This window comes from Somniosus microcephalus, unplaced genomic scaffold, assembly GCF_052327205.1.
Source record: "Somniosus microcephalus isolate GS21.2 unplaced genomic scaffold, FLI_Smic_1.0 unresolved_chr7, whole genome shotgun sequence".
Taxonomy (NCBI): domain Eukaryota; kingdom Metazoa; phylum Chordata; class Chondrichthyes; order Squaliformes; family Somniosidae; genus Somniosus; species Somniosus microcephalus.
In genome coordinates, this window is record NW_028225185.1 from 13,009,969 (window position 1) to 13,036,153 (window position 26,185).

The 26,185-nt window shown below is 48.1% G+C and overlaps 1 protein-coding gene across 1 annotated transcript in view; it reads left to right on the plus strand.

The window, feature by feature from the left end:
• The window catches only part of LOC147086547 (soluble guanylate cyclase 88E-like), a 168,615-nt gene that overhangs the window by 35,229 nt on the left and 107,201 nt on the right, over nucleotides 1–26,185 (plus strand). The window contains exons 6-7 of the mRNA XM_085978269.1: nucleotides 10,096–10,209; nucleotides 11,611–11,731. Coding sequence (XP_085834395.1) covers nucleotides 10,096–10,209; nucleotides 11,611–11,731 — 235 coding nt within the window. The remainder of the gene's footprint in view (nucleotides 1–10,095; nucleotides 10,210–11,610; nucleotides 11,732–26,185) is intronic.

The following is a 26,185-nucleotide window of genomic DNA, read 5'->3' on the forward strand; positions in this document are numbered from 1 at the left end:
GCCCTGGGAGTGTTTGATGGGACAGTGCAGAGGGAGCTTTACTCTGTATCTAACCCGTGCTGTACCTGCCCTGGGAGTGTTTGATGGGACAGTGCAGAGGGAGCTTTACTCTGTATCTAACCTGTGCTGTACCTGCCCTGGGAGTGTTTGATGGGACAGTGTAGAGGGAGCTTTACTCTGTATCTAACCCCGTGCTGTACCTGCCCTGGGAGTGTTTGATGGGACAGTGTAGAGGGAGCTTTACTCTGTATCTAACCCTGTGCTGTACCTGCCCTGGGAGTGTTTGATGGGATAGTGTAGAGGGAGCTTTACTCTGTATCTAACCCATGCTGTACCTGCCCTGGGAGTGTTTGATGGGGAGAGTGTAGAGGGAGCTTTACTCTGTATCTAACCCTGTGCTGTACCTACCCTGGGAGTATTTGATGGGACAGTGTAGAGGGAGCTTTACTCTGTATCTAACCCATGCTGTACCTGCCCTGGGAGTGTTTGATGGGGCAGTGTAGAGGGAGCTTTACTCTGTATCTAACCCGTGCTGCACCTGCCCTGGGAGCATTTGATGGGGCAGTGTAGAGGGAGCTTTACTCTTAATCTAACCCCGTACTGCACCTGCCCTGGGAGTGTTTGATGGGACAGTGTAGAGGGAGCTTTACTCTGTATCTAACCCGTGCTGTAGCTGCCCCGGGAGTGTTTGATGGGACAGTGTAGAGGGAGCTTTACTCTGTATCTAACCCGTGCTGTACCTGCCCCGGGAGTGTTTGATGGGACAGTGTAGAGGGAGCTTTACTCTGTATCTAACCCGTGCTGTAATTGAGCTGGGAGTGTTTGATGGGACAGTGTAGAGGGAGCTTTACTCTGTATCTAACCCATGCTGTACCTGCCCTGGGAGTGTTTGATGGGGCAGTGTAGAGGGAGCTTTACTCTGTATCTAACCCGTGCTGTACCTGCCCCGGGAGTGTTTGACGGGACAGTGTAGAGGGAGCTTTACTCTGTATCTAACCCGTGCTGTAATTGAGCTGGGAGTGTTTGATGGGACAGTGTAGAGGGAGCTTTACTCTGTATCTAACCCGTGCTGTACCTGCCCTGGGAGTGTTTGATGGGACAGTTTAGAGGGAGCTTTACTCTGTATCTAACCCGTGCTGTAATTGAGCTGGGAGAGTTTGAACTCACACTAACCGTATGCATTGTAAGTTGATCCACTGTCAACAAGTAGCTCCATGAGCGCAGTTCTAGCTCCTTCTAGTGGCTGAACTGGTAAATTAATAAAGATGGCGACATCTGGAGAACACATTTTGAAAACCTCTACAAAGACATCCCAATAAACGAAACAAACCCAAGTCAACATCAGGTCACAGAAAAACGCCACACATTAGAAGCAACAATTAAAGACAACCAAAACCCTCTAGACTCCCCAATCACATGGAAAGAACTGGCCACAAAAACAAAATCTCTCCAGCTAAAGAAAGCCTGTGGCCCAGACAACATCAAAAATGAAATGCTCAAGTTCAGCAATATGGAGATGCAGGGTGATGCGCTATCAATTACTCATAAAAGACTGAGAGTTAGAAGAGTAACTAAAGGCTTTTATTAACAACAGAATGGAGGTCTGCCTCGCGTGGTCGACCGGTCCATGATACTAAGGGCTGGGGAGCAGTCACCTTTATACTAGGACCTGTGGGAGGAGTCAGCCGAGGCATGTCCAGGCATGTACACAGTGGAATACAAACAGGACAAACAGGAATACAAACAGTGGTTTACCACATTCACCCCTTGTTTAAAATTGAGTCCGGCGGGGTGAAGTGTATTAAAAGTTAGTGTATTGGAGTCTCTCCGGAGGTCTTGTCTGCCGCTGTGATCTGCGTGGCGACGGCAGGGGTAGTGAAGTTTCCGGCGTCAAGTCCAGCGTAGGCTGTGGCACAGGCGTGTCGTCCTCGTAGATGTCGAGCGGGTCGCGGGGCCCAGGCCTGCCGTCTGCTGGGGCTGGATATCGGATCGTGGGGGGGGGTGGTAGTGGGTAGTGGGTTACTGCGGCCCCCGAGGGTGCAAGGTCTCTTATGGAGACTGTGTCCTCCCGCCCGTCCGGGTATGCGATGTAAGCATACTGGGGGTTGGCGTGGAGGAGGTCGACCCTCTCGACCAGGGGGTCCGTTTTATGGGTCCTCACGTGTCTTCTCAGTAGGACCGGCCCTGGGGACGTCAGCCATGGCGGTAGCGATGTCCCCGATGTGGACTTCCTTGGGAAGACAAACATTTTCTCATGAGGGGTGGCGTTAGTGGCAGTGCAGAGCAGTGACCGAATAGAGTGGAGCGCATCGGGGAGCACATCCTGCCAGCGGGAGGTTGGAAGGCCCCTAGACTTTAAGGCTAGCAGGACGGCCTTCCAAACTGTCGCATTTTCTCTTTCCACCTGTCCGTTCCCCCGGGGGTTGTAACTGGTGGTCCTGCTTGTGGCAATACCCCTAGTTAGCAGGTACTGACGGAGTTCGTCGCTCATAAACGATGAGCCCCGGTCGCTATGGATATAGCTGGGGAAACCGAACAGGGTGAAGAGGTCGTTCAGACATTTAATGACCGTGGCACTGGTCATGTCCGGGCAGGGGATGGCGAACGGGAAACGGGAGTACTCATCAATAATATTGAGGAAGTACACATTGCGGTCGGAGGAGGGGAGAGGCCCTTTAAAATCGACGCTCAGGCGCTCGAAGGGGCGAGTGGCTTTTATCAGGTGGGCCCTGTCTGGTCTATAAAAGTGCGGTTTGCACTCAGCGCAGACTTGGCAGTTCCTGGTCATGGTCCTGACCTCCTCAATAGAGTAAGGCAGGTTGCGGGCCTTGATGAAGTGGAAGAACCTGGTGACCCCCGGGTGGCAGAGGTCATTGTGGAGGGCCCGCAGTCTATCGATCTGCGCGCTGGCGCAGGTGCCACGCGATAGCGCATCCGGGGGTTCATTTAGCTTCCCGGGCCGGTACAAGATCTCGTAGTTGTAGGTGGAAAGTTCGATTCTCCACCTCAAGATCTTGTCATTTTTGATTTTGCCCCTCTGCTTGTTGTTAAACACAAAAGCAACTGAACGCTGGTCAGTGAGCAGGGTAAATCGTTTTCCGGCCAGGTAGTGCCTCCAATGACGCACAGCCTCCACAATCGCCTGGGCCTCCTTCTCAACAGCGGAGTGTCTGGTCTCCGGGCCTTGGAGGGTTCGTGAAAAGAAGGCCACGGGTCTCCCCGCCTGATTGAGGGTAGCGGCCAGGGCAAAGTCAGACGCGTCGCTTTCCACCTGGAAGGGGATGGATTCGTCCACTGCGTGCATGGTGGCTTTGGCAATGTCCTCCTTGATACGGTGGAAGGCTAAGCGGGCCTCTGCCGTCAAGGGAAAAGAGGTGGACTTGATCAGCGGACGGGCCTTGTCCGCATAGTAGGGGACCCACTGGGCGTAATAGGAGAAAAACCCTAGGCACCTCTTCAGGGCCTTGAGGCAGTGGGGCAGTGGAAGTTCCATAAGGGGACGCATCCGGTCGGGGTCGGGGCCGATGACTCCGTGTTCCACAACACAGCCAAGGATGGCGAGGCGGTTTGTGCGGAATATGCACTTCTCCTTGTTATATGTCAGGTTTAGGAGTTGGGCGGTGCGGAGGAATTTTTCGAGGTTTGCGTCATGGTCCTGCAAGTCACGGCCGCAGATGGTCACATTGTCCAGATATGGGAAAGTGGCCTGCAACGCATTTTGATCTACCATCCGGTCCATCTCCCTTTGGAAGACGGAGACCCCGTTGGTGACGCCAAAGGGAACCCTAAGGAAGTGATAGAGGCGGCCGTTTGCCTCAAAGGCAGTGTACTGGCGGTCCTCAGGGCGGATGGGGAGCTGGTGGTACGCTGATTTCAGGTCAATGGTCGAGAAGACGCGGTACTGCGCGATCTGGTTGACCATATCAGCTATACGGGGGAGTGGGTAGGCGTCCAGCAGGGTGTAGCGATTTATTGTCTGGCTGTAGTGGATGACCAGGCGCTGCTTCTCGCCGGTCTTAACGACCACAACCTGGGCTCGCCAGGGGCTGGTGCTGCCCTCAATAATCCCTTCTTTCAGGAGCCGCTCCACTTCGGTTTTAATGAAAACCCTGTCCCCGGCACTGTATCGCCTGCTCTTTGTGGCGATGGGCTTACAGTCGGGGGTGAGGTTAGCAAACAGTTGGGGGGGGGTGACTCTGAGTGTGGAGAGGTTGCACCTGGTGCGCGGCGGGCAGTTTGGAAGCTGCTGGCTGCGGACTGTGAGTGGGGGTAGGGGTCCACCGTACGCCATCGTAACACTTTTAAGGTGGCACTGAAAATCTAACCCCAGCAGGACGGCAGCGCAGAGGTCAGGCAGGACCAGAAGTTTAAAATGATCGTACACGGTCCCGTCTACTACGAGTGTCACCACGCAGTAGCCGCCGATGTCCGCCGACTGGGACTCGGAGGCCATAGAAATCCGCTGTTGCGCAGGCAGGACTGGGAGAGAGCAACGCCGCACCGTGTCGGGGTGGATGAAGCTCTCCGTGCTCCCAGAGTCAAAAAGGCAGATTGTATCGTGACCATTTACCTTAATGTCCATTGTGGAACTGGCCAGTTGGTGCGGTCTCGCTTGGTCCAGTGTAACGGATGCCAGCGTAGGGGTCGGTGTGTCGCTGCGGGTATCAGATGAGGCGGTGTCGGGGGCCTGCTGCGTCCCGGCTGTCGTCCAAGATGGCGGCGTCCATGATCCCCATGTGGCTGGAGGCGTCCAAAATGGCTGCTGTACCGGTGATTCGCACATGGCCGGGGAGGTCCAAGATGGCGGCCCGCATGGCCCACACGCGGCGCTGCTGGGGTTCGGGGTGGCTTTGGCCCTGCAGACGCTAGCGTAGTGTCCCTTCTTCCCGCAGCCCGAGCAGATCGCGTTTTTCGCCGGGCAGCGCGCTCTGGGGTGTTTTGCCTGGCCACAGAAGTAGCATTTCTGGCCTTGGGGCACTGCTGTCTGGCCTTGGGACACTGCTGCGGTAGTTGGGCCGTTGTTGGGGTGTGGCTGGGGTGGCACGGCGCTATGAGGCGGTCCTACCGTGTCCCAGGCTGTCATTCCCCGCGGCGTCCACGGTGCAGAGGAGTAGGCATCCATGCCCTGGTAGGCTGCATCCAACGATAGTGCGAGTTCAGAGGCCTTGTTGAGGTTGAGGTTACTCTGCTCCAACAGTCGCTGTCGGGTGTAATTGGATCTGTGGCCCGCTACAAAAGCGTCCCGGATAAGTTCCTCTGTGTACACGGCGGCCTTTACATCCTTACAACCACAGGCCCGGCCAAGCACAGACAGTGCCTGAAGGTATTCCACGGTCGATTCCCCAGGTTGTTGTTTACGACTCCCCAGGAGGTGCCTGGCGTACACTTCGTTCACTGGGCGCGTGTACTGGTCCTTGAGGAGCTTGATAGCGTCCGCGTACGAGGTCGCGTCTTGGATGACCGAGTACACTCGGTGGTTCACTTTGGAGGTCAGGACATCCAGTTTGTCCTCGTCCGATTTGATTGCTTCGGAGGCGGTCAGGAATTTTTCGAAACACTTAAGCCAGTGAGTAAACTTGGTGGATGAGTCCGCCTCCTGATGATCTAAGTCCAGGCATGCTGGTGTGAGGATCTTCTCCATTATAAAAATGTTGTTAATAAAATTGATGCGCTATCAATTACTCATAAAAGACTGAGAGTTAGAAGAGTAACTAAAGGCTTTTATTAACAACAGAATGGAGGTCTGCCTCGCGTGGTCGACCGGTCCATGATACTAAGGGCTGGGGAGCAGTCACCTTTATACTAGGACCTGTGGGAGGAGTCAGCCGAGGCATGTCCAGGCATGTACACAGTGGAATACAAACAGGACAAACAGGAATACAAACAGTGGTTTACCACACAGGGTGCGGTACTCAAATTATTCAACATCATATTACGTTCAGGCTGTTTTCCCGATATCTGGTGCCAAGGACTAATCTCCCCCATATATAAAAGTGGAAACAAATCAGACCCAAATAACTACCGCGGCATCTGTGTCAACAGTTGTCTAGGGAAGTTATTCTGCAGTATTCTAAATAGTAGATTACTTGATTTTCTTAACAAACATAATATCCTCAGAAAAAACCAAATAGGCTTTCTTCCAAAACACCGCACCGCCGACCATATCTATACCCTTCACACCCTCATTGAAAAACATATACACCAAACAAAAAATGGGAAAATATTCGCCTGTTTCATCGACTTCAAGAAAGCCTTTGACTCTATATGGCACGAAGGGCTCTATTATAAACTTCTTCAGTGTGGAATAGGGGGCAAAGTCTATGACCTTATTAAATCAATATATCTGAAAAACAAATGCGGGGTCAAAATTGGAGACAAACGCACCGATTTCTTCACCCAGAGAAGAGGCGTCCGGCAGGGCTGCAATTTGAGCCCGACCCTGTTCAACATATACATAAATGAATTAGCAGACATGCTGGAGCAAAGCGAGTCACCAGGTCTCCGTCTCCTGGATGGAGAAGTGAAATCCCTGTTCTATGTGGACGACCTGGTTCTGCTGTCTCCCACAGAACAGGGATTACAGCAACAACTAGACCTACTCGACAAATACTGCCAAAATTGGGCTCTAACAGTAAATCTAAAGAAAACCAACATCATGATTTTTCAAAAAAGGCCCAGATGTCAGGAAAACAAATACCAGTTTACCCTCAGTGATACCACTATAGGACACACTATGAGCTACACCTACCTTGGTCTAACTATTACAGCATCAGGGAGCTTCAGCATAGCAGTGAATGCACTAAAAGAAAAAGCCCGAAGAGCCCTATATGCAATAAAAAGAAAATTCTACAACATCCAAATCCCAATCAAAATCTGGCTCAAAATATTTGACAGCATAATCCTGCCCATTGCACTGTACGGTAGTGAAGTATGGGGCCCGCTAAATCACCAAAGCTACACTAAATGGGAAAAACACACAATAGAAGCCCTACATGCAGAATTCTGCCGAAGCATCCTTCGCACCCAAAGAAAAACGCCAACAAATGCATGCAGAGCCGAACTAGGCAGATACCCACTGATAATAAACATCCAAAAACGAGCACTAAACTTCCTAAATCACCTCAAATCTAGCTCCCCAGACACCCTTCATTTCAAAGCCTTTCAGACCCAAGAGCTAAACCCAGAAAAGAGTCCCCTGAGTCAGCTGCTACTGAAACTAAGTACTCAGCCGGACCCTGACCAGCCCCAGACCAACACAGCCGTCCAAACACCAATCCGAGTGAACCAAATCATTAAAAAATGCAAAGAAATCTACCTGGAACATTGGAACAAAACAACCGAAAGCCAAAGCAGATTAGAATGTTACCGGGCCCTAAAAAGAGAATATAAACTGGCAGACTACCTCACGACCATCAGAGACACAAAACAGAGACAGACCCTCACCAGGTACAGACTAAGCGACCACCAACTGGAAATTGAAAAAGGCAGATACAAGAAATCCTGGCAGCCTAGAGAGAATAGAATATGCGATCAATGTCTGGCCGGCGAGGTTGAAACAGAGATGCATTTCCTCCTAAAATGCGAAAAATTCAACACATCAAGAAACATATTATTCAACAAGCTAAGCCAAACAACCCCAGATTTCAAGGAATTGGATGACCTGTCAAAATTGAGATTAGTCCTAGGAGAAGGAGACAGACCACACCTTGGAGCTAAATATGTAACAACATGTCACAACCTGAGGACTGTTTAAAATTAAGACTGTTTAAAATTAATATTGAACGTACCAAATGAAGTAGAAAGACTGTTTAAAATTAATATTGTTTAAAAGTAATATTGTATGTACCCAACAAATGTCAAATCGATTGACACCTACAGAATGTTGGAAAACTGTACCTTTTTGCTATGTAAGCTTTGGCAATATGGTTCTCTGTAAACTTTCATGCCAATAAAGCATTTGAATTGGAATTGAATTGAATTGGTATACGGAGATGTTGGGACCAGGATGGCGCTGGTCTCGATTTCTGGTCTTTGTTGGGGCCTGGTTATGGCTGCCACAATAGGGGAGCGGTGGGGGAATCCGCCGGGGTTTCCTGCTCCTGATCGCTATCCACTGACCCCCAAAGTCCCTGTCGAGAACCGGATTCGCCTCGGCTGCGGTGCCCTCCATGGCCGAATATCTTGCCAACCCTCGCACGTGAAGAATGGCCACTCAGGCAAGGTATGTGGCTGGGAGAATCCGTACCCCAGCGAAAGATTAGCCCCTTTGGGAAAGGAGTGGGGTGGGGGCGGTTTGTGGGGCGGGGGGGGGAGGTGGGGACAGAATGGTAAGAAATCCTTTATTCTGGACCAGTGTTGTCCGAAAGCACATCTGGCTCATTGGGAATCCAGATGTGGCTGATTGCATTTCCGATCAGTAAATGGAATCAACGTGTAACAGACACCGTCCTTGGGTCATGTGATCTCAATACTGGCACGGCGGGTGCCCGTGAACTTAATAATACTAATCAACTTTTATTGCCATTGTTAGTGCACAAGTGCAGTACAACGAAATGTAGGCTTGCAGCTCCCGAGAGTGTACATTTAGATTAAGACATTTAACATTCAACATTCATTTGGCTTGTAATACATTAACATAAACATAACCATAATAAAGTGCATTGGCAGATGCGCAGGCTTTAGAGTTTATTTGTGGAGTTCAGTAGGATGACAGCCCTGGGAAAGAAGCTGTTCCTAAATCTGGTCGTTCGGGTGCGAGTGCATCTGTAGCGTCTCCCAGATGGCAGGGGGGCGAACAGACTGCGGCTGGGGTGGGTAGGGTCTTTGATGATGTTCAGTGACCTCCGTAAACGGCGTTTCTGGTATATGTGCTCTATGGTCGGTAGCCGGGTGCTGGTAATGCGTTGGGCAGTTTTGACTACCCGCTGCAGGGCTTTCCGGTCATAGGAGCTACAGCTGCCATACCATACTGTGATACAGTTCGTCAGGATGCTCTCTATTGTGCAGCGGTAAAAGTTAGAGAGGATCAGGGGTGACAGGTTACATCCCTTCAGCCTCCTTAGGAAATATAGGCGCTGCTGGGCCTTCTTCACCAGAGAGGAGGTGTTGAGGGACCAGGAGAGGTCTTCAGTGATGTGGTCTCCGAGGAACTTAAAGCTGTCCACCCTTTCCACCACAGCCCCATGGATGTGGATGGGGGTGTGACTTCCGCCTTTAGACCTCCTGAAGTCCACAATGATTTCCTTTAACCCTTTCGTGCGTTTGCAGGTAAAATGGTAAATCGAGTGCACGAGTGGGGGGGTTTTTTTTGATCGCTGTGGCTGGTTTACTTGCTTGGGCACCGAATGGCGGTCGATGTTTTTCAAGTAAATATGCACACGTGTGTGAAGCGCATTTACCTGTGTTGTGTGTCGGGTGTTTTCATAGAATCACAGAACAGTACAGCACAGAAGGAGGCCATTCGGCCCATCGAGTCTGTGATGGCTGTCTTTCGCAGAGCAATCCAGTTAGTCCCACTCTTCCCCCGCTCTTTCACCATATCCCTGCAATTTTTTCTGCTTCAAGTATTTATCCAATCCCCTTTTGAAGGCTACTCTTGAATCTGTATCCGCCACCCTATCAGGCAGCGCATTCCAGATCCTAACCCTTCACTGCGTAAAAAGTTTTTCCTCACGTCGCCTTTGGTTCTTCTGCCAATCGCCTTAAATCTGTGTCCTCTGGTTCTCGACCCTTCCGCCAATGGGAACAGTTTCTCTCCCTCTCCTCTGTCCCAGACCCCTCATGATTTTGAACACCTCGATCAAATCTCCTCTCCACCTTCTCTGCTCCAAGGAGAACAACCCCAGCTTCTCCAGTCTCTCCACGTCACTGAAGTCCCCTCGTCCCTGGAACCATTCTGGTAAATCTCCTCCGCGCCCTCTCCAAAGCCCTTCACGTCCTTCTGAAAGTGTCCCATTGTCACGTGGCTCAAATGGTCACTGGCTAGTAAGACCGGCCAGCACTGCAAAGAGAAGGCAGGTACCCTCTACAGCCAGTACTACTGCACCAACCCCTCCCCCCCCAACTGTCTCTGTATCTTTGAACATCTCCCCACAGAGACGAACGGTGAGGAACAGCTGAGCACGGGCCAGGAGCAGGTGAGCGGGGCCACATCGCAGACGGACGCAGCAGGGGAGGACATTGAGCTCCTGGCTTTCCAGACCATCACAGGTGAGACGCGGAGTCGGCACTGGAAGCGGTGTCGGAGGGGTGGGGTGGTGGTGGGGAGGGGGTGTGTGTGTGGGCGGGATTGAGCCCAGACCCCCTGACATGAATCGGTCATTCATGAACGAAAGACTTATGAAATAATACTGAGCGGCCTGCGGGTGGCGCTGTCTAAGGAGAGTATAAATACTCGGGCACGGGCCCAGCTTGCGCAGGACATTCTTTAACAGGAACTAGTGAAGGACACAACTAGACCTCCATGTTGTAAAACAGTTGATTAAAGCTTTGTTTAACGCTTAGACCAAGTGCCGAGTAGTTTTCTTACATCACCTCCCAACTAGTATTGCCTACGTGGGTGACTTTTATCGTGCCTGATTAATCCGTAAGCTTGAGCTCATCCAACTAGGGATTCCGGAGTCCCATTCACCCATTACCCCCACCTGTCGCTCGCTGACCTACATTGGCTCCCCGAACGCCTCGATTTTAAAATCCAGCATCCTCGTATTCAAATCCCCTCCGTGGCCTCCTCGCCCCCCTCTCCCTATCTCTGTGACCTCCTCCAGCCCCACAACCCCTCCGCGATCTCTGCGCTCCTCCAATTCCGGCCTCTTGCGCATCCCCCTGATTTCCATCACTCCACCATTGGCGGCCGCGCCTTCAGCCGCCTGGGCCCCCGAGCTCTGGAATTCCCTCCCTAAACCTCTCCGCCTCTCTCTCCTCCTTTAAGACGCTCCTTAAAAGCGATCTCTTTGACCAAGCTTTTGGTCACCTGCCCTGATATCTCCTTATGTGGCTCGGTGTTTGATAACGCTCCTGTGAAGTGCCTTGGAGACATCTTACAAGATTAAAGGCGTTGTATAAATGCTTGTTGGTGTTTTTATTGGGCCATTCAGAGCAGGAAGACCCCAGGCTTGAGCCCTGGCCCGTGCCGAGTTAACTGATCTGAACCGCGGCAGCAGAAGTGGGGGGGTGGGGGATAGAATTAGACTCAGTGGCCCCTGCCCCCGATGATCAAAAAGTTCAACCGGGGACTCCAGCTTCTGGTTGCCCTCCATTGGCCCCTGACTGGTAGCGCACACGCGCGGTAGGTCAGACCAGGACTGGATCGGGGCTCGGCTGTGATGCCTTACACAGACGAATAGCCCGGCAACGGGCGAACTGGCCTGCGGGACAGCTGGTGCCCATGAGACCCATACCCCGGCAAGTGTGGACACCTTCGGGGAGGGGAAAGAGGGCGGGCAATCTGGTAGCGTGGGGGGGGGTCCGAAAAGAGGCGTGTTGGCACTCGATCACCGAGGCGCGAGCCCCTCGGAGCCCGATACGAAGCAAAGGAGGGTTTGGCGGGTCAGCTGATTCTGTTTACTCAAACTCCCTAACCCCCCCCCACCGCCCCGACCCCCACCGCAGGTAAATACAGCAACGCAATCTTCGAAGACGTATGGGAGCCTCCGAAGAAGACACTTCACCTTAAAGGGCAGATGAAGTACGTGCCCCAGTGGGACTCGCTCATCTTTCTGGGAACGCCCATGTAAGTACTGCTGTAGGGACGGACTCGGGTCACCCAGTATCACATTGCCGCAGTTATCGTGGGATCGGACTGTGTAATACCCAGTATATCATTACCCCCTGCTTTAATGTTATAGTGGGATCGGACTGTGTAATATTCAGTGTCTCATTGCCCCCGCTTTAATGATATTGTGGGATCGGACTGTGTAATGCCCAATATATCATTGCCCCCGCTTTAATGTTATAGTGGGATCGGACTGTGCAATACCCAATATATCATTGCCCCCGCTTTAATGATATTGTGGGATCGGACTGTGTAATAACCAGTATATCATTGCCCCCGCTTTAATGTTATAGTGGGATCGGACTGTGTAATATCCAGTGTCTCATTGCCCCCGCTTTAACGATATTGTGGGATCGGACTGTGTAATACCCAGTATATCATTGCCCCCGCTTTAACGATATTGTGGGATCGGACTGTGTAATACCCAGTGTCTCATTGCCCCCGCTTTAACGATATTGTGGGATCGGACTGTGTAATACCCAGTATATCATTGCCCCCGCTTTAACGATATAGTGGGATCGGACTGTGTAATACCCAGTATATCATTGCCCCCGCTTTAACGATATTGTGGGATCGGACTGTGTAATACCCAGTATATCATTGCCCCCGCTTTAACGATATTGCGGGATCGGACTGTGTAATACCCAGTATATCATTGCCCGCGCTTTAACGATATTGTGGGATCGGACTGTGTAATACCCAGTATATCATTGCCCCCGCTTTAACGATATTGTGGGATCGGACTGTGTAATATTCAGTATATCATTGCCCCTGCTTTAACGATATTGTGGGATCGGACTGTGTAATACCCAGTATATCATTGCCCCCGCTTTAACGATATTGCGGGATCAGACTGTGTAATACCCAGTATATCATTGCCCCCGCTTTAACGATATAGTGCGATCGGACTGTGTAATACCCAGTATATCATTGCCCCCGCTTTAACGATATTGTGGGATCGGACTGTGTAATACCCAGTATATCATTGCCCCCGCATTAACGATATTGTGGGATCGGACTGTGTAATATTCAGTGTGTCATTGCCCCCGCTTTAACGATATTGTGGGATCGGACTGTGTAATATTCAGTATATCATTGCCCCCGCTTTAACGATATTGTGGGATCGGACTGTGTAATATTCAGTACATCATTGCCCCCGCTTCAACGATATTGTGGGATCGGACTGTGTAATACCCAGTATACCATTGCCCCCGCTTTAACGATATTGAGGGATCGGACTGTGTAATATTCAGTATATCATTGCCCCCGCTTTAACGATATTGTGGGATCGGACTGTGTAATACCCAGTATATCATTGCCCCCGCTTTAACGATATAGTGGGATCGGACTGTGTAATACCCAGTATATCATTGCCCCCGCTTTAACGATATTGTGGGATCGGACGGTGTAATACCCAGTATATCATTGCCCCCGCTTGAACGATATTGCGGGATTGGAATGTGTAATACCCAGTATATCATTGCCCCCGCTTGAACGATATTGCGGGATCGGACTGTGTAATACCCAGTATATCATTGCCCCCGCTTTAACGATATTCTGGGATCGGACTGTGTAATATTCAGTATATCATTGCCCCCGCTTTAACGATATTGTGGGATCGGACTGTGTAATACCCAGTATATCATTGCCCCCGCTTTAACGATATTGTGGGATCGGACTGTGTAATACCCAGTATATCATTGCCCCCGCTTTAACGATATTGTGGGATCGGACTGTGTAATACCCACCATATCATTGCCCCCGCTTTAACGATATTGTGGGATCGGACTGTGTAATATTCAGTATATCATTGCCGCCGCTTTAACGATATTGTGGGATTGGACTGTGTAATACCCAGTATATCATTGCCCCCGCTTTAACGATATTGTGGGATCGGACTGTGTAATACCCAGTATATCATTGCCCCCGCTTTAACGATATTGTGGGATCGGACTGTGTAATACCCAGCATATCATTGCCCCCGCTTTAACGATATTGTGGGATCGGACTGTGTAATACCCAGTATATCATTGCCCCTGCTTTAATGTTATAGTGGGATCGGACTGTGTAATACCCAGTATATCATTGCCCCTGCTTTAACGATATTGTGGGATCGGACTGTGTAATACCCAGCATATCATTGCCCCTGCTTTAATATTATAGTGGGATCGGACTGTGTGATACCCAGTATATCATTGCCCCCGCTTTAACGATATTGTGGGATCGGACTGTGTAATACCCAGTATATCATTGCCCCCGCTTTAACGATATAGTGGGATCGGACTGTGTAATATTCAGTATATCATTGCCCCCGCTTTAACGATATTGTGGGATCGGACTGTGTAATACCCAGTATATCATTGCCCCCGCTTTAACGATATAGTGCGATCGGACTGTGTCATACCCAGTACATCATTGCCCCCGCTTTAACGATATTGTGGGATCGGACTGTGTAATACCCAGTATATCATTGCCCCCGCTTTAACGATATTGCGGGATCGGACTGTGTAATACCCAGTATATCATTGCCCGCGCTTTAACGGTATTGTGGGATCGGACTGTGTAATACCCAGTATATCATTGCACCTGCTTTAATGTTATAGTGGGATCGGACTGTGTAATACCCAGTATATCATTGCCCCCGCTTTAATGATATTGTGGGATCGGACTGTGTAATAACCAGTATATCATTGCCCCCGCTTTAATGTTATAGTGGGATTGGACTGTGTAATATCCAGTGTCTCATTGCCCCCGCTTTAACGATATTGTGGGATCGGACTGTGTAATGCCCAGTATATCATTGCTCCCGCTTTAACGATATTGTGGGATCGGACTGTGTAATACCCAGTATATCATTGCCCCCGCTTTAACGATATTGTGGGATCGGACTGTGTAATACCCAGTGTCTCATTGCCCCCGCTTTAACGATATTGTGGGATCGGACTGTGTAATACCCAGTATATCATTGCCCCCGCTTTAACGATATAGTGGGATTGGACTGTGTAATACCCAGTATACCATTGCCCCCGCTTTAACGATATTGTGGGATCGGATTGTGTAATACCCAGTATATCATTGCCCCCGCTTTAACGATATTGTGGGATCGGACTGTGTAATACCCAGTATATCATTGCCCCCGCTTTAACGATATAGTGGGATCGGACTGTGTAATACCCAGTATATCATTGCCCCCGCTTTAACGATATTGTGGGATCGGACAGTGTAATACCCAGTATATCATTGCCCCCGCTTTAACGATATAGTGGGATCGGACTGTGTAATACCCAGTATATCATTGCCCCCGCTTTAACGATATAGTGGGATCGGACTGTGTAATACCCAGTGTATCATTGCCCCGCTTTAACGATATTGCGGGATCGGACTGTGTAATACCCAGTATATCATTGCCCGCGCTTTAACGATATTGCGGGATCGGACTGTGTAATACCCAGTATATCATTGCCCCCGCTTTAACGATATTGTGGGATCGGACTGTGTAATACCCAGTATATCATTGCCCCCGCGTTAACGATATTGTGGGATCGGACTGTGTAATACCCAGTATATCATTGCCCCCGCTTTAACGATATTGCGGGATCGGACTGTGTAATACCCAGTATATCATTGCCCGCGCTTTAACGATATTGCGGGATCGGACTGTGTAATACCCAGTATATCATTGCCCCCGCTTTAACGATATAGTGGGATCGGACTGTGTAATACCCAGTATATCATTGCCCCCGCTTTAACGATATAGTGGGATCGGACTGTGTAATACCCAGTATATCATTGCCCCCGCTTTAACGATATTGTGGGATCGGACTGTGTAATATTCAGTAGGTCATTGCCCCCGCTTTAACGATATTGTGGGATCGGACTGTGAAATATTCAGTATATCATTGCCCCCGCTTTAACGATATTGTGGGATCGGACTGTGTAATATTCAGTATATCATTGCCCCCGCTTTAACGATATTGTGGGATCGGACTGTGTAATACCCAGTATATCATTGCCCCCGCTTTAACGACATTGTGGGATCGGACTGTGTAATACCCAGTATATCATTGCCCCCGCTTTAACGATATAGTGGGATCGGACTGTGTAATACCCAGTATATCATTGCCCCCGCTTTAACGATATTGTGGGATCGGACTGTGTAATACCCAGTATATCATTGCCCCCGCTTTAACGATATTGTGGGATCGGACGGTGTAATACCCAGTATATCATTGCCCCCGCTTGAACGATATTGCGGGATCGGACTGTGTAATACCCAGTATGTCATTGCCCCCGCTTGAACGATATTGCGGGATCGGACTGTGTAATACCCAGTATATCATTCCCCCGCTTTAACGATATTCTGGGATCGGACTGTGTAATATTCAGTATATCATTGCCCCCGCTTTAACGATATTGTGGGATCGGACTGTGTAATACCCAGTATATCATTGGCCCCGCTTTAACGATATTGTGGGATCGGACTGTGTAATACCCAGTATATCATTGCCCCCGCTTTAACGATATTGTGGGATCGGACTGTGTAATACCCAGCATATCATTGCCCCCGCTTTAACGATATTGTGGGATCGGACTGTGTAATATTCAGTATATCATTGCCCCCGCTTTAACGATATTGTGGGATCGGACTGTGTAATACCCAGTATATCATTGCCCCCGCTTTAACGATATTGTGTGATCGGACTGTGTAATACCCAGTATATCATTGCCCCCGCTTTAACGATATTGTGGGATCGGACTGTGTAATACCCAGCATATCATTGCCCCCGCTTTAACGATATTGTGGGATCAGACTGTGTAATACCCAGTATATCATTGCCCCTGCTTTAATGATATTGTGGGATCGGACTGTGTAATACCCAGTATATCATTGCCCCTGCTTTAACAATATTGTGGGATCGGACTGTGTAATACCCAGCATATCATTGCCCCTGCTTTAATATTATAGTGGGATCGGACTGTGTGATAGCCTGTATATCATTGCCCCCGCTTTAACGATATTGTGGGATCGGACTGTGTAATACCCAGTATATCATTGCCCCCGCTTTAACGATATTGTGGGATCGGACTGTGTAATACCCAGTATATCATTGCCCCCGCTTTAACGATATAGTGGGATCGGACTGTGTAATATTCAGTATATCATTGCCCCCGCTTGAACGATATTGTGGGATCGGACTGTGTAATACCCAGTATATCATTGCCCCCGCTTTAACGATATAGTGCGATCGGACTGTGTAATACCCAGTATATCATTGCCCGCGCTTTAACGATATTGTGGGATCGGACTGTGTAATACCCAGTATATCATTGCACCTGCTTTAATGTTATAGTGGGATCGGACTGTGTAATATCCAGTGTCTCATTGCCCCCGCTTTAACGATATTGTGGGATCGGACTGTGTAATGCCCAGTATATCATTGCTCCCGCTTTAACGATATTGTGGGATCGGACTGTGTAATACCCAGCATATCATTGCCCCCGCTTTAACGATATTGTGGGATCGGACTGTGTAATACCCAGTGTCTCATTGCCCCCGCTTTAACGATATTGTGGGATCGGACTGTGTAATACCCAGTATACCATTGCCCCCGCTTTAACGATATTGTGGGATCGGACTGTGTAATACCCAGTATATCATTGCCCCCGCTTTAACGATATTGTGGGATCGGACTGTGTAATACCCAGTATATCATTGCCCCCGCTTGAACTATATTGCGGGATCGGACTGTGTAATACCCAGTATATCATTGCCCCCGCTTTAACGATATTGTGGGATCGGACTGTGTAATATTCACTATATCATTGCACCCGATTTAACGATATTGTGGGATCGGACTGTGTAATACCCAGTATATCATTGCCCCCGCTTTAACGATATTGTGGGATCGGACTGTGTAATACCCAGTATATCATTGTCCCCGCTTTAACAATATAGTGCGATCGGACTGTGTCATACCCAGTGTATCATTGCCCCCGCTTTAACGATATTGTGGGATCGGACTGTGTAATACCCAGTATATCATTGCCCCCGCTTTAACGATATTGCGGGTTCGGACTGTGTAATACCCAGTATATCATTGCCCGCGCTTTAACGATATTGTGGGATCGGACTGTGTAATACCCAGTATATCATTGCACCTGCTTTAATGTTATAGTGGGATCGGACTGTGTAATACCCAGTATATCATTGCCCCCGCTTTAATGATATTGTGGGATCGGACTGTGTAATAACCAGCATATCATTGCCCCCGCTTTAATGTTATAGTGGGATCGGACTGTGTATTATCCAGTGTCTCATTGCCCCCGCTTTAACGATATTGTGGGATCGGACTGTGTAATGCCCAGTATATCATTGCTCCCGCTTTAACGATATTGTGGGATCGGACTGTGTAATACCCAGTATATCATTGCCCCCGCTTTAACGATATTGTGGGATCGGACTGTGTAATACCCAGTGTCTCATTGCCCCCGCTTTAACGATATTGTGGGATCGGACTGTGTAATACCCAGTATACCATTGCCCCCGATTTAACGATATTGTGGGATCGGACTGTGTAATACCCAGTATATCATTGCCCCCGCTTTAACGATATTGTGGGATCGGACTGTGTAATACCCAGTATATCATTGCCCCCGCTTTAACGATATAGTGGGATCGGACTGTGCAATATTCAGTATATCATTGCCCCCGCTTTAACGATATTGTGGGATCGGACTGTGTAATACCCAGTATATCATTGCCCCCGCTTTTACGATATAGTGGGATCGGACTGTGTAATACCCAGTATATCATTGCCCCCGCTTTAACGATATTGTGGGATCGGACTGTGTAATACCCAGTCTATCATTGCCCCGCTTTAACGATATTGCGGGATCGGACTGTGTAATACCCAGTATATCATTGCCCGCGCTTTAACGATATTGTGGGATCGGACTGTGTAATACCCAGTATATCATTGCCCCCGCTTTAACGATATTGTGGGATCGGACTGTGTAATATTCAGTATATCATTGCCCCCGCTTTAACGATATTGTGGGATCGGACTGTGTAATACCCAGTATATCATTGCCCCCGCTTTAACGATATTGCGGGATCGGACTGTGTAATACCCAGTATATCATTGCCCGCGCTTTAACGATATTGTGGGATCGGACTGTGTAATACCCAGTATATCATTGCCCCCGCTTTAACGATATAGTGGGATCGGACTGTGTAATACCCAGTATATCATTGCCCCCGCTTTAACGATATTGTGGGATCGGACTGTGTAATACCCAGTATATCATTGCCCCCGCTTTAACGATATTGTGGGATCGGACTGTGTAATATTCAGTATGTCATTGCCCCCGCTTTAACGATATTGTGGGATCGGACTGTGTAATATTCAGTATATCATTGCCCCCGCTTTAACGATATTGTGGGATCGGACTGTGTAATATTCAGTATATCATTGCCCCCGCTTTAACGATATTGTGGGATCGGACTGTGTAATACCCAGTATATCATTGCCCCCACTTTAACGATATAGTGGGATCGGACTGTGTAATACCCAGTATATCATTGCCCCCGCTTTAATGATATTGTGGGATCGGACTGTGTAATACCCAGTATATCATTGCCCCCGCTTTAACGATATTGTGGGATCGGACGGTGTAATACCCAGTATATCATTGCCCCCGCTTGAACGATATTGCGGGATCGGACTGTGTAATACCCAGTATATCATTGCCCCCGCTTGAACGATATTGCTGGATCGGACTGTGTAATACCCAGTATATCATTGCCCCCGCTTTAACGATATTGTGGGATCGGACTGTGTAATATTCAGTATATCATTGCCCCCGCTTTAACGATATTGTGGGATCGTACTGTGTAATACCCAGTATATCATTGCCCCCGCTTTCACGATATTGTGGGATCGGACTGTGTAATACCCAGTATATCATTGTCACCGCTTGAACGATATTGTAGGATCGGACTGTGTAATACCCAGTATATCATTGTCCCTGCTTTAATGTTATAGTGGGATCGGACTGTGTAATACCCAGTATATCATTGCCCCTGCTTTAACGATATTGTGGGATCGGACTGTGTAATACCCAGTATATCATTGCCCCCGCTTTAACGATATTGTGGGATCGGACTGTGTAATACCCAGTATATCATTGCCCCCGCTTTAATGATATTGTGGGATCGGACTGTGTAATAACCAGCATATCATTGCCCCCGCTTTAATGTTATAGTGGGATCGGACTGTGTATTATCCAGTGTCTCATTGCCCCCGCTTTAACGATATTGTGGGATCGGACTGTGTAATGCCCAGTATATCATTGCTCCCGCTTTAACGATATTGTGGGATCGGACTGTGTAATACCCAGTATATCATTGCCCCCGCTTTAACGATATTGTGGGATCGGACTGTGTAATACCCAGTGTCTCATTGCCCCCGCTTTAACGATATTGTGGGATCGGACTGTGTAATACACAGTATACCATTGCCCCCGCTTTAACGATATTGTGGGATCGGACTGTGTAATACCCAGTATATCATTGCCCCCGCTTTAACGATATTGTGGGATCGGACTGTGTAATACCCAGTATATCATTGCCCCCGCTTTAACGATATAGTGGGATCGGACTGTGTAATATTCAGTATATCATTGCCCCCGCTTTAACGATATTGTGGGATCGGACTGTGTAATACCCAGTATATCATTGCCCCCGCTTTTACGATATAGTGGGATCGGACTGTGTAATACCCAGTATATCATTGCCCCCGCTTTAACGATATTGTGGGATCGGACTGTGTAATACCCAGTCTATCATTGCCCCGCTTTAACGATATTGCGGGATCGGACTGTGTAATACCCAGTATATCATTGCCCGCGCTTTAACGATATTGTGGGATCGGACTGTGTAATACCCAGTATATCATTGCCCCCGCTTTAACGATATTGTGGGATCGGACTGTGTAATATTCAGTATATCATTGCCCCCGCTTTAACGATATTGTGGGATCGGACTGTGTAATACCCAGTATATCATTGCCCCCGCTTTAACGATATTGCGGGATCGGACTGTGTAATACCCAGTATATCATTGCCCCCGCTTTAACGATATTGTGGGATCGGACTGTGTAATACCCAGTATATCATTGCCCCCGCTTTAACGATATTGCGGGATCGGACTGTGTAATACCCAGTATATCATTGCCCCCGCTTTAACGATATTGTGGGATCGGACTGTGCAAGACCCAGTATATCATTGCCCCCGCTTTAACGATATTGCGGGATCGGACTGTGTAATACCCAGTATATCATTGCCACCGCTTTAACGATATTGTGGGATCGGACTGTGTAATACCCAGTATATCATTGCCCCCGCTTTAACGATATTGTGGGATCAGACTGTGTAATACCCAGTATATCATTGCCCCCGCTTTAACGATATTGTGGGATCGGACTGTGTAATACCCAGTATATCATTGCCCCCGCTTTAATGATATTGTGGGATCGGACTGTGTAATACCCAGTATATCATTGTCCCCGCTTTAACGATATTGTGGGATCGGACTGTGTAATACCCAGTATATCATTGCCCCCGCTTTAACGATATTGAGCGATCGGACTGTGTAATACCCAGTATATCATTGCCCCCGCCTTAATGATATTGTGGGATCGGACGGTGTAATACCCATTATATCATTGTCCCCGCTTTAACGATATTGTGTGATCGGACTGTGTAATACCCAGTATATCATTGCCCCCGCTTTAACGATATTGTAGGATCGGACTGTGTAATACCCAGTATATCATTGCCCCCGCTTTAACGATATTGTGGGATCGGACTGTGTAATATTCAGTATATCATTGCCCCCGCTTTAACGATATAGTGGGATCGGACTGTGTAATACCCAGTATATCATTGCCCCCGCTTTAACGATATTGCGGGATCGGACTGTGTGATACCCAGTATATCATTGCCCCCGCTTTAACGATATTGCGGGATCGGACTGTGTAATATTCAGTATATCATTGCCCCCGCTTTAACGATATTGCGGGATCGGACTGTGTAATAACCAGTATATCATTGTCCCCGCTTTAACGATATTGTGGGATCGGACTCTGTGATACCCAGTATATCATTGCCCCCGCTTTAATGATATTGTGGGATCAGACTGTGTAATACCCAGTATATCATTGCCGCTGCTTTAACGATACTGTGGGATCCGACGGTGTAATATTCACTATATCATTGCCCCCGCTTTAACGATATTGTGGGATCGGACTGTGTAATACCCAGTATATCATTGCCCCCGCTTTAACGATATTGTGGGATCGGACTGTGTAATACCCAGTATATCATTGTCCCCGCTTTAACGATATTGTGGGATCGGACTGTGTAATACCCAGTATATCATTGCCCCTGCTTTAATGTTATAGTGGGATCGGACTGTGTAATACCCAGTATATCATTGCCCCTGCTTTAACGATATTGTGGGATCGGACTGTGTACTACCCAGTATATCATTGCCCCCGCTTTAACGATATTGTGGGATCGGACTGTGTAATACCCAGTATATCATTGCCCCCGCTTTAACGATATTGTGGGATCGGACTGTGTAATATTCAGTATATCATTGCCCCCGCTTTAACGATATTGTGGGATCGGACTGTGTAATACCCAGTATATCATTGCCCCCGCTTTAACGATATTGCGGGATCGGACTGTGTAATACCCAGTATATCATTGCCCCCGCTTTAACGATATTGCGGGATCGCACTGTGTAATACCCAGTATATCATTGCCCCCGCTTGAACGATATAGTGGGATCGGACTGTGTAATACCCAGTATGTCATTGCCCCCGCTTTAACGATATTGTGGGATCGGACTGTGTAATACCTAGTATATCATTGCCCCCGCTTTAACGATATTGTGGGATCGGACTGTGTAATATTCAGTATGTCATTGCCCCCGCTTTAACGATATTGTGGGATCGGACTGTGTAACACCCAGTATATCATTGCCCCCGCTTTAACGATATAGTGGGATCGGACTGTGTAATACCCAGTATATCATTGCCCCCGCTTTAACGATATTGTGGGATCGGTCTGTGTAATACCCAGTATATCATTGCCCCCGCTTTAACGATATTGCGGGATCGGACTGTGTAATACCCAGTATATCATTGCCCCCGCTTGAACGATATTGCGGGATCGGACTGTGTAATACCCAGTATATCATTGCCCCCGCTTGAACGATATTGCGGGATCGGACTGTGTAATACCCAGTATATCATTGCCCCCGCTTTAACGATATTGTGGGATCGGACTGTGTAATATTCACTATATCATTGCCCCCGCTTTAACGATATTGTGGGATCGGACTGTGTAATACCCAGTATATCATTGCCCCCGCTTTAACGATATTGTGGGATCGGACTGTGTAATACCCAGTATATCATTGTCCCCGCTTCAACGATATTGTGGGATCGGACTGTGTAATACCCAGTATATCATTGTCCCCGCTTTAACGATATTGTGGGATCGGACTGTGTAATACCCAGTATATCATTGCCCCTGCTTTAATGTTATAGTGGGATCGGACTGTGTAATACCCAGTATATCATTGCCCCTGCTTTAACGATATTGTGGGATCGGACTGTGTACTACCCAGTATATCATTGCCCCCGCTTTAACGATATTGTGGGATCGGACTGTGTAATACCCAGTATATCATTGCCCCCGCTTTAACGATATTGTGGGATCGGACTGTGTAATATTCAGTATATCATTGCCCCCGCTTTAACGATATTGTGGGATCGGACTGTGCAATACCCAGTATATCATTGCCCCTGCTTTAACGATATTGTGGGATCGGACTGTGTAATATTCAGTATATCATTGCCCCCGCTTTAACGATATTGTGGGATCGGACTGTGTAATGCCCAGTATATCATTGCCCCCGCTTTAACGATATTGTGGGATCGGACTGTGTAATACCCAGTATATCATTGCCCCCGCTTTAACGATATTGTGGGATCGGACTGTGTAATACCCAGTATATCATTGCCCCCGCTTTAATGATATTGTGGGATCGGACTGTGTAATACCCAGTATATCATTGTCCCCGCTTTAACGATATTGTGGGATCGGACTGTGTAATACCCAGTATTTCATTGCCCCCGCTTTAACGATATTGAGCGATCGGACTGTGTAATACCCAGTATATCATTGCCCCCGCCTTAACGATATTGTGGGATCGGACTGTGTAATACCCAGTATATCATTGTCCCCGCTTTAACGATATTGTGGGATCGGACTTTGTAATACCCAGTATATCATTGTCCCCGCTTTAACGATATTGTAGGATCGGACTGTGTAATACCCAGTATATCATTGCCCCCGCTTTAACGATATTGTGGGATCGGACTGTGTAATATTCAGTATATCATTGTCCCCGCTTTAACGATATAGTGGGATCGGACTGTGTAATACCCAGTATATCATTGCCCCCGCTTTAACGATATTGCGGGATCGGACTGTGTAATACCCAGTATATCATTGCCCCCGCTTTAACGATATTGCGGGCTCGGACTGTGTAATATTCAGTATATCATTGCCCCCGCTTTAACGATATTGCGGGATTGGACTGTGTAATAACCAGTATATCATTGTCCCCGCTTTAACGATATTGTGAGATCGGACTGTGTAATACCCAGTATATCATTGTCCCCGCTTTAACGATATTGTGGGATCGGACTGTGTAATACCCAGTATATCATTGTCCCCGCTTTAACGATATTGTGGGATCGGACTGTGTAATACCCAGTATATCATTGCCCCTGCTTTAATTTTATAGTGGGATCGGACTGTGTAATACCCAGTATATCATTGCCCCTGCTTTAACGATATTGTGGGATCGGACTGTGTACTACCCAGTATATCATTGCCCCCGCTTTAACGATATTGTGGGATCGGACTGTGTAATACCCAGTATATCATTGCCCCCGCTTTAACGATATTGTGGGATCGGACTGTGTAATATTCAGTATATCATTGCCCCCGCTTTAACGATATTGTGGGATCGGACTGTGCAATACCCAGTATATCATTGCCCCTGCTTGAACGATATTGTGGGATCGGACTGTGTCATATTCAGTATATCATTGCCCCCGCTTTAACGATATTGTGGAATCGGACTGTGTAATACCCGGTATATCATTGCCCCCGCTTTAACGATATTGTGGGATCGGACTGAGTAGTATTCAGTATATCTTTGCCCCCGCTTTAACGATATTGTGGGATCGGACTGTGTAATACCCAGTATATCATTGCCCCCGCTTTAACGATATTGTGGGATCGGACTGTGTAATACCCAGTATATCATTGCCCCTGCTTTAACGATATTGTGGGATCGGACTGTGTAATACCCAGTATATCATTGCCCCGCTTTAACGATATTGTGGGATCGGACTGTGTAATATTCAGTATATCATTGCCCCCGCTTTAACGATATTGTGGGATCGGACTGTGTAATACCCAGTATATCATTGCCCCCGCTTTAACGATATTGTGGGATCGGACTGTGTAATACCCAGTATATCATTGCCCCCGCTTTAACGATATTGTGGGATCGGACTGTGTAATACCCAGTATATCATTGCCCCCGCTTTAATGATATTGTGGGATCGGACTGTGTAATACCCAGTATATCATTGTCCCCGCTTTAACGATATTGTGGGATCGGACTGTGTAATACCCAGTATATCATTGCCCCCGCTTTAACGATATTGAGCGATCGGACTGTGTAATACCCAGTATATCATTGCCCCCGCTTTAACGATATTGTGGGATCGGACTGTGTAATACCCAGTATATCATTGTCCCCGCTTTAACGATATTGTGGGATCGGACTGTGTAATACCCAGTATATCATTGTCCCCTCTTTAACGATATTGTAGGATCGGACTGTGTAATACCCAGTATATCATTGCCCCCGCTTTAACGATATTGTGGGATCGGACTGTGTAATATTCAGTATATCATTGCCCCCGCTTTAACGATATTGTGGGATCGGACTGTGTAATACCCAGTATATCATTGACCCCGCTTTAACGATATTGTGGGATCGGACTGTGTAATATTCAGTATATCATTGCCCCCGCTTTAACGATATTGTAGGATCGGACTGTGTAATACCCAGTATATCATTGCCCCCGCTTTAACGATATTGTGGGATCGGACTGTGTAATACCCAGTATATCATTGCCCCCGCTTTAACGATATTGAGGGATCTGACTGTGTAATACCCAGTATATCATTGCCCCGCTTTAACGATATTGTGGGATCGGACTGTGTAATATTCAGTATATCATTGCCCCCGCTTT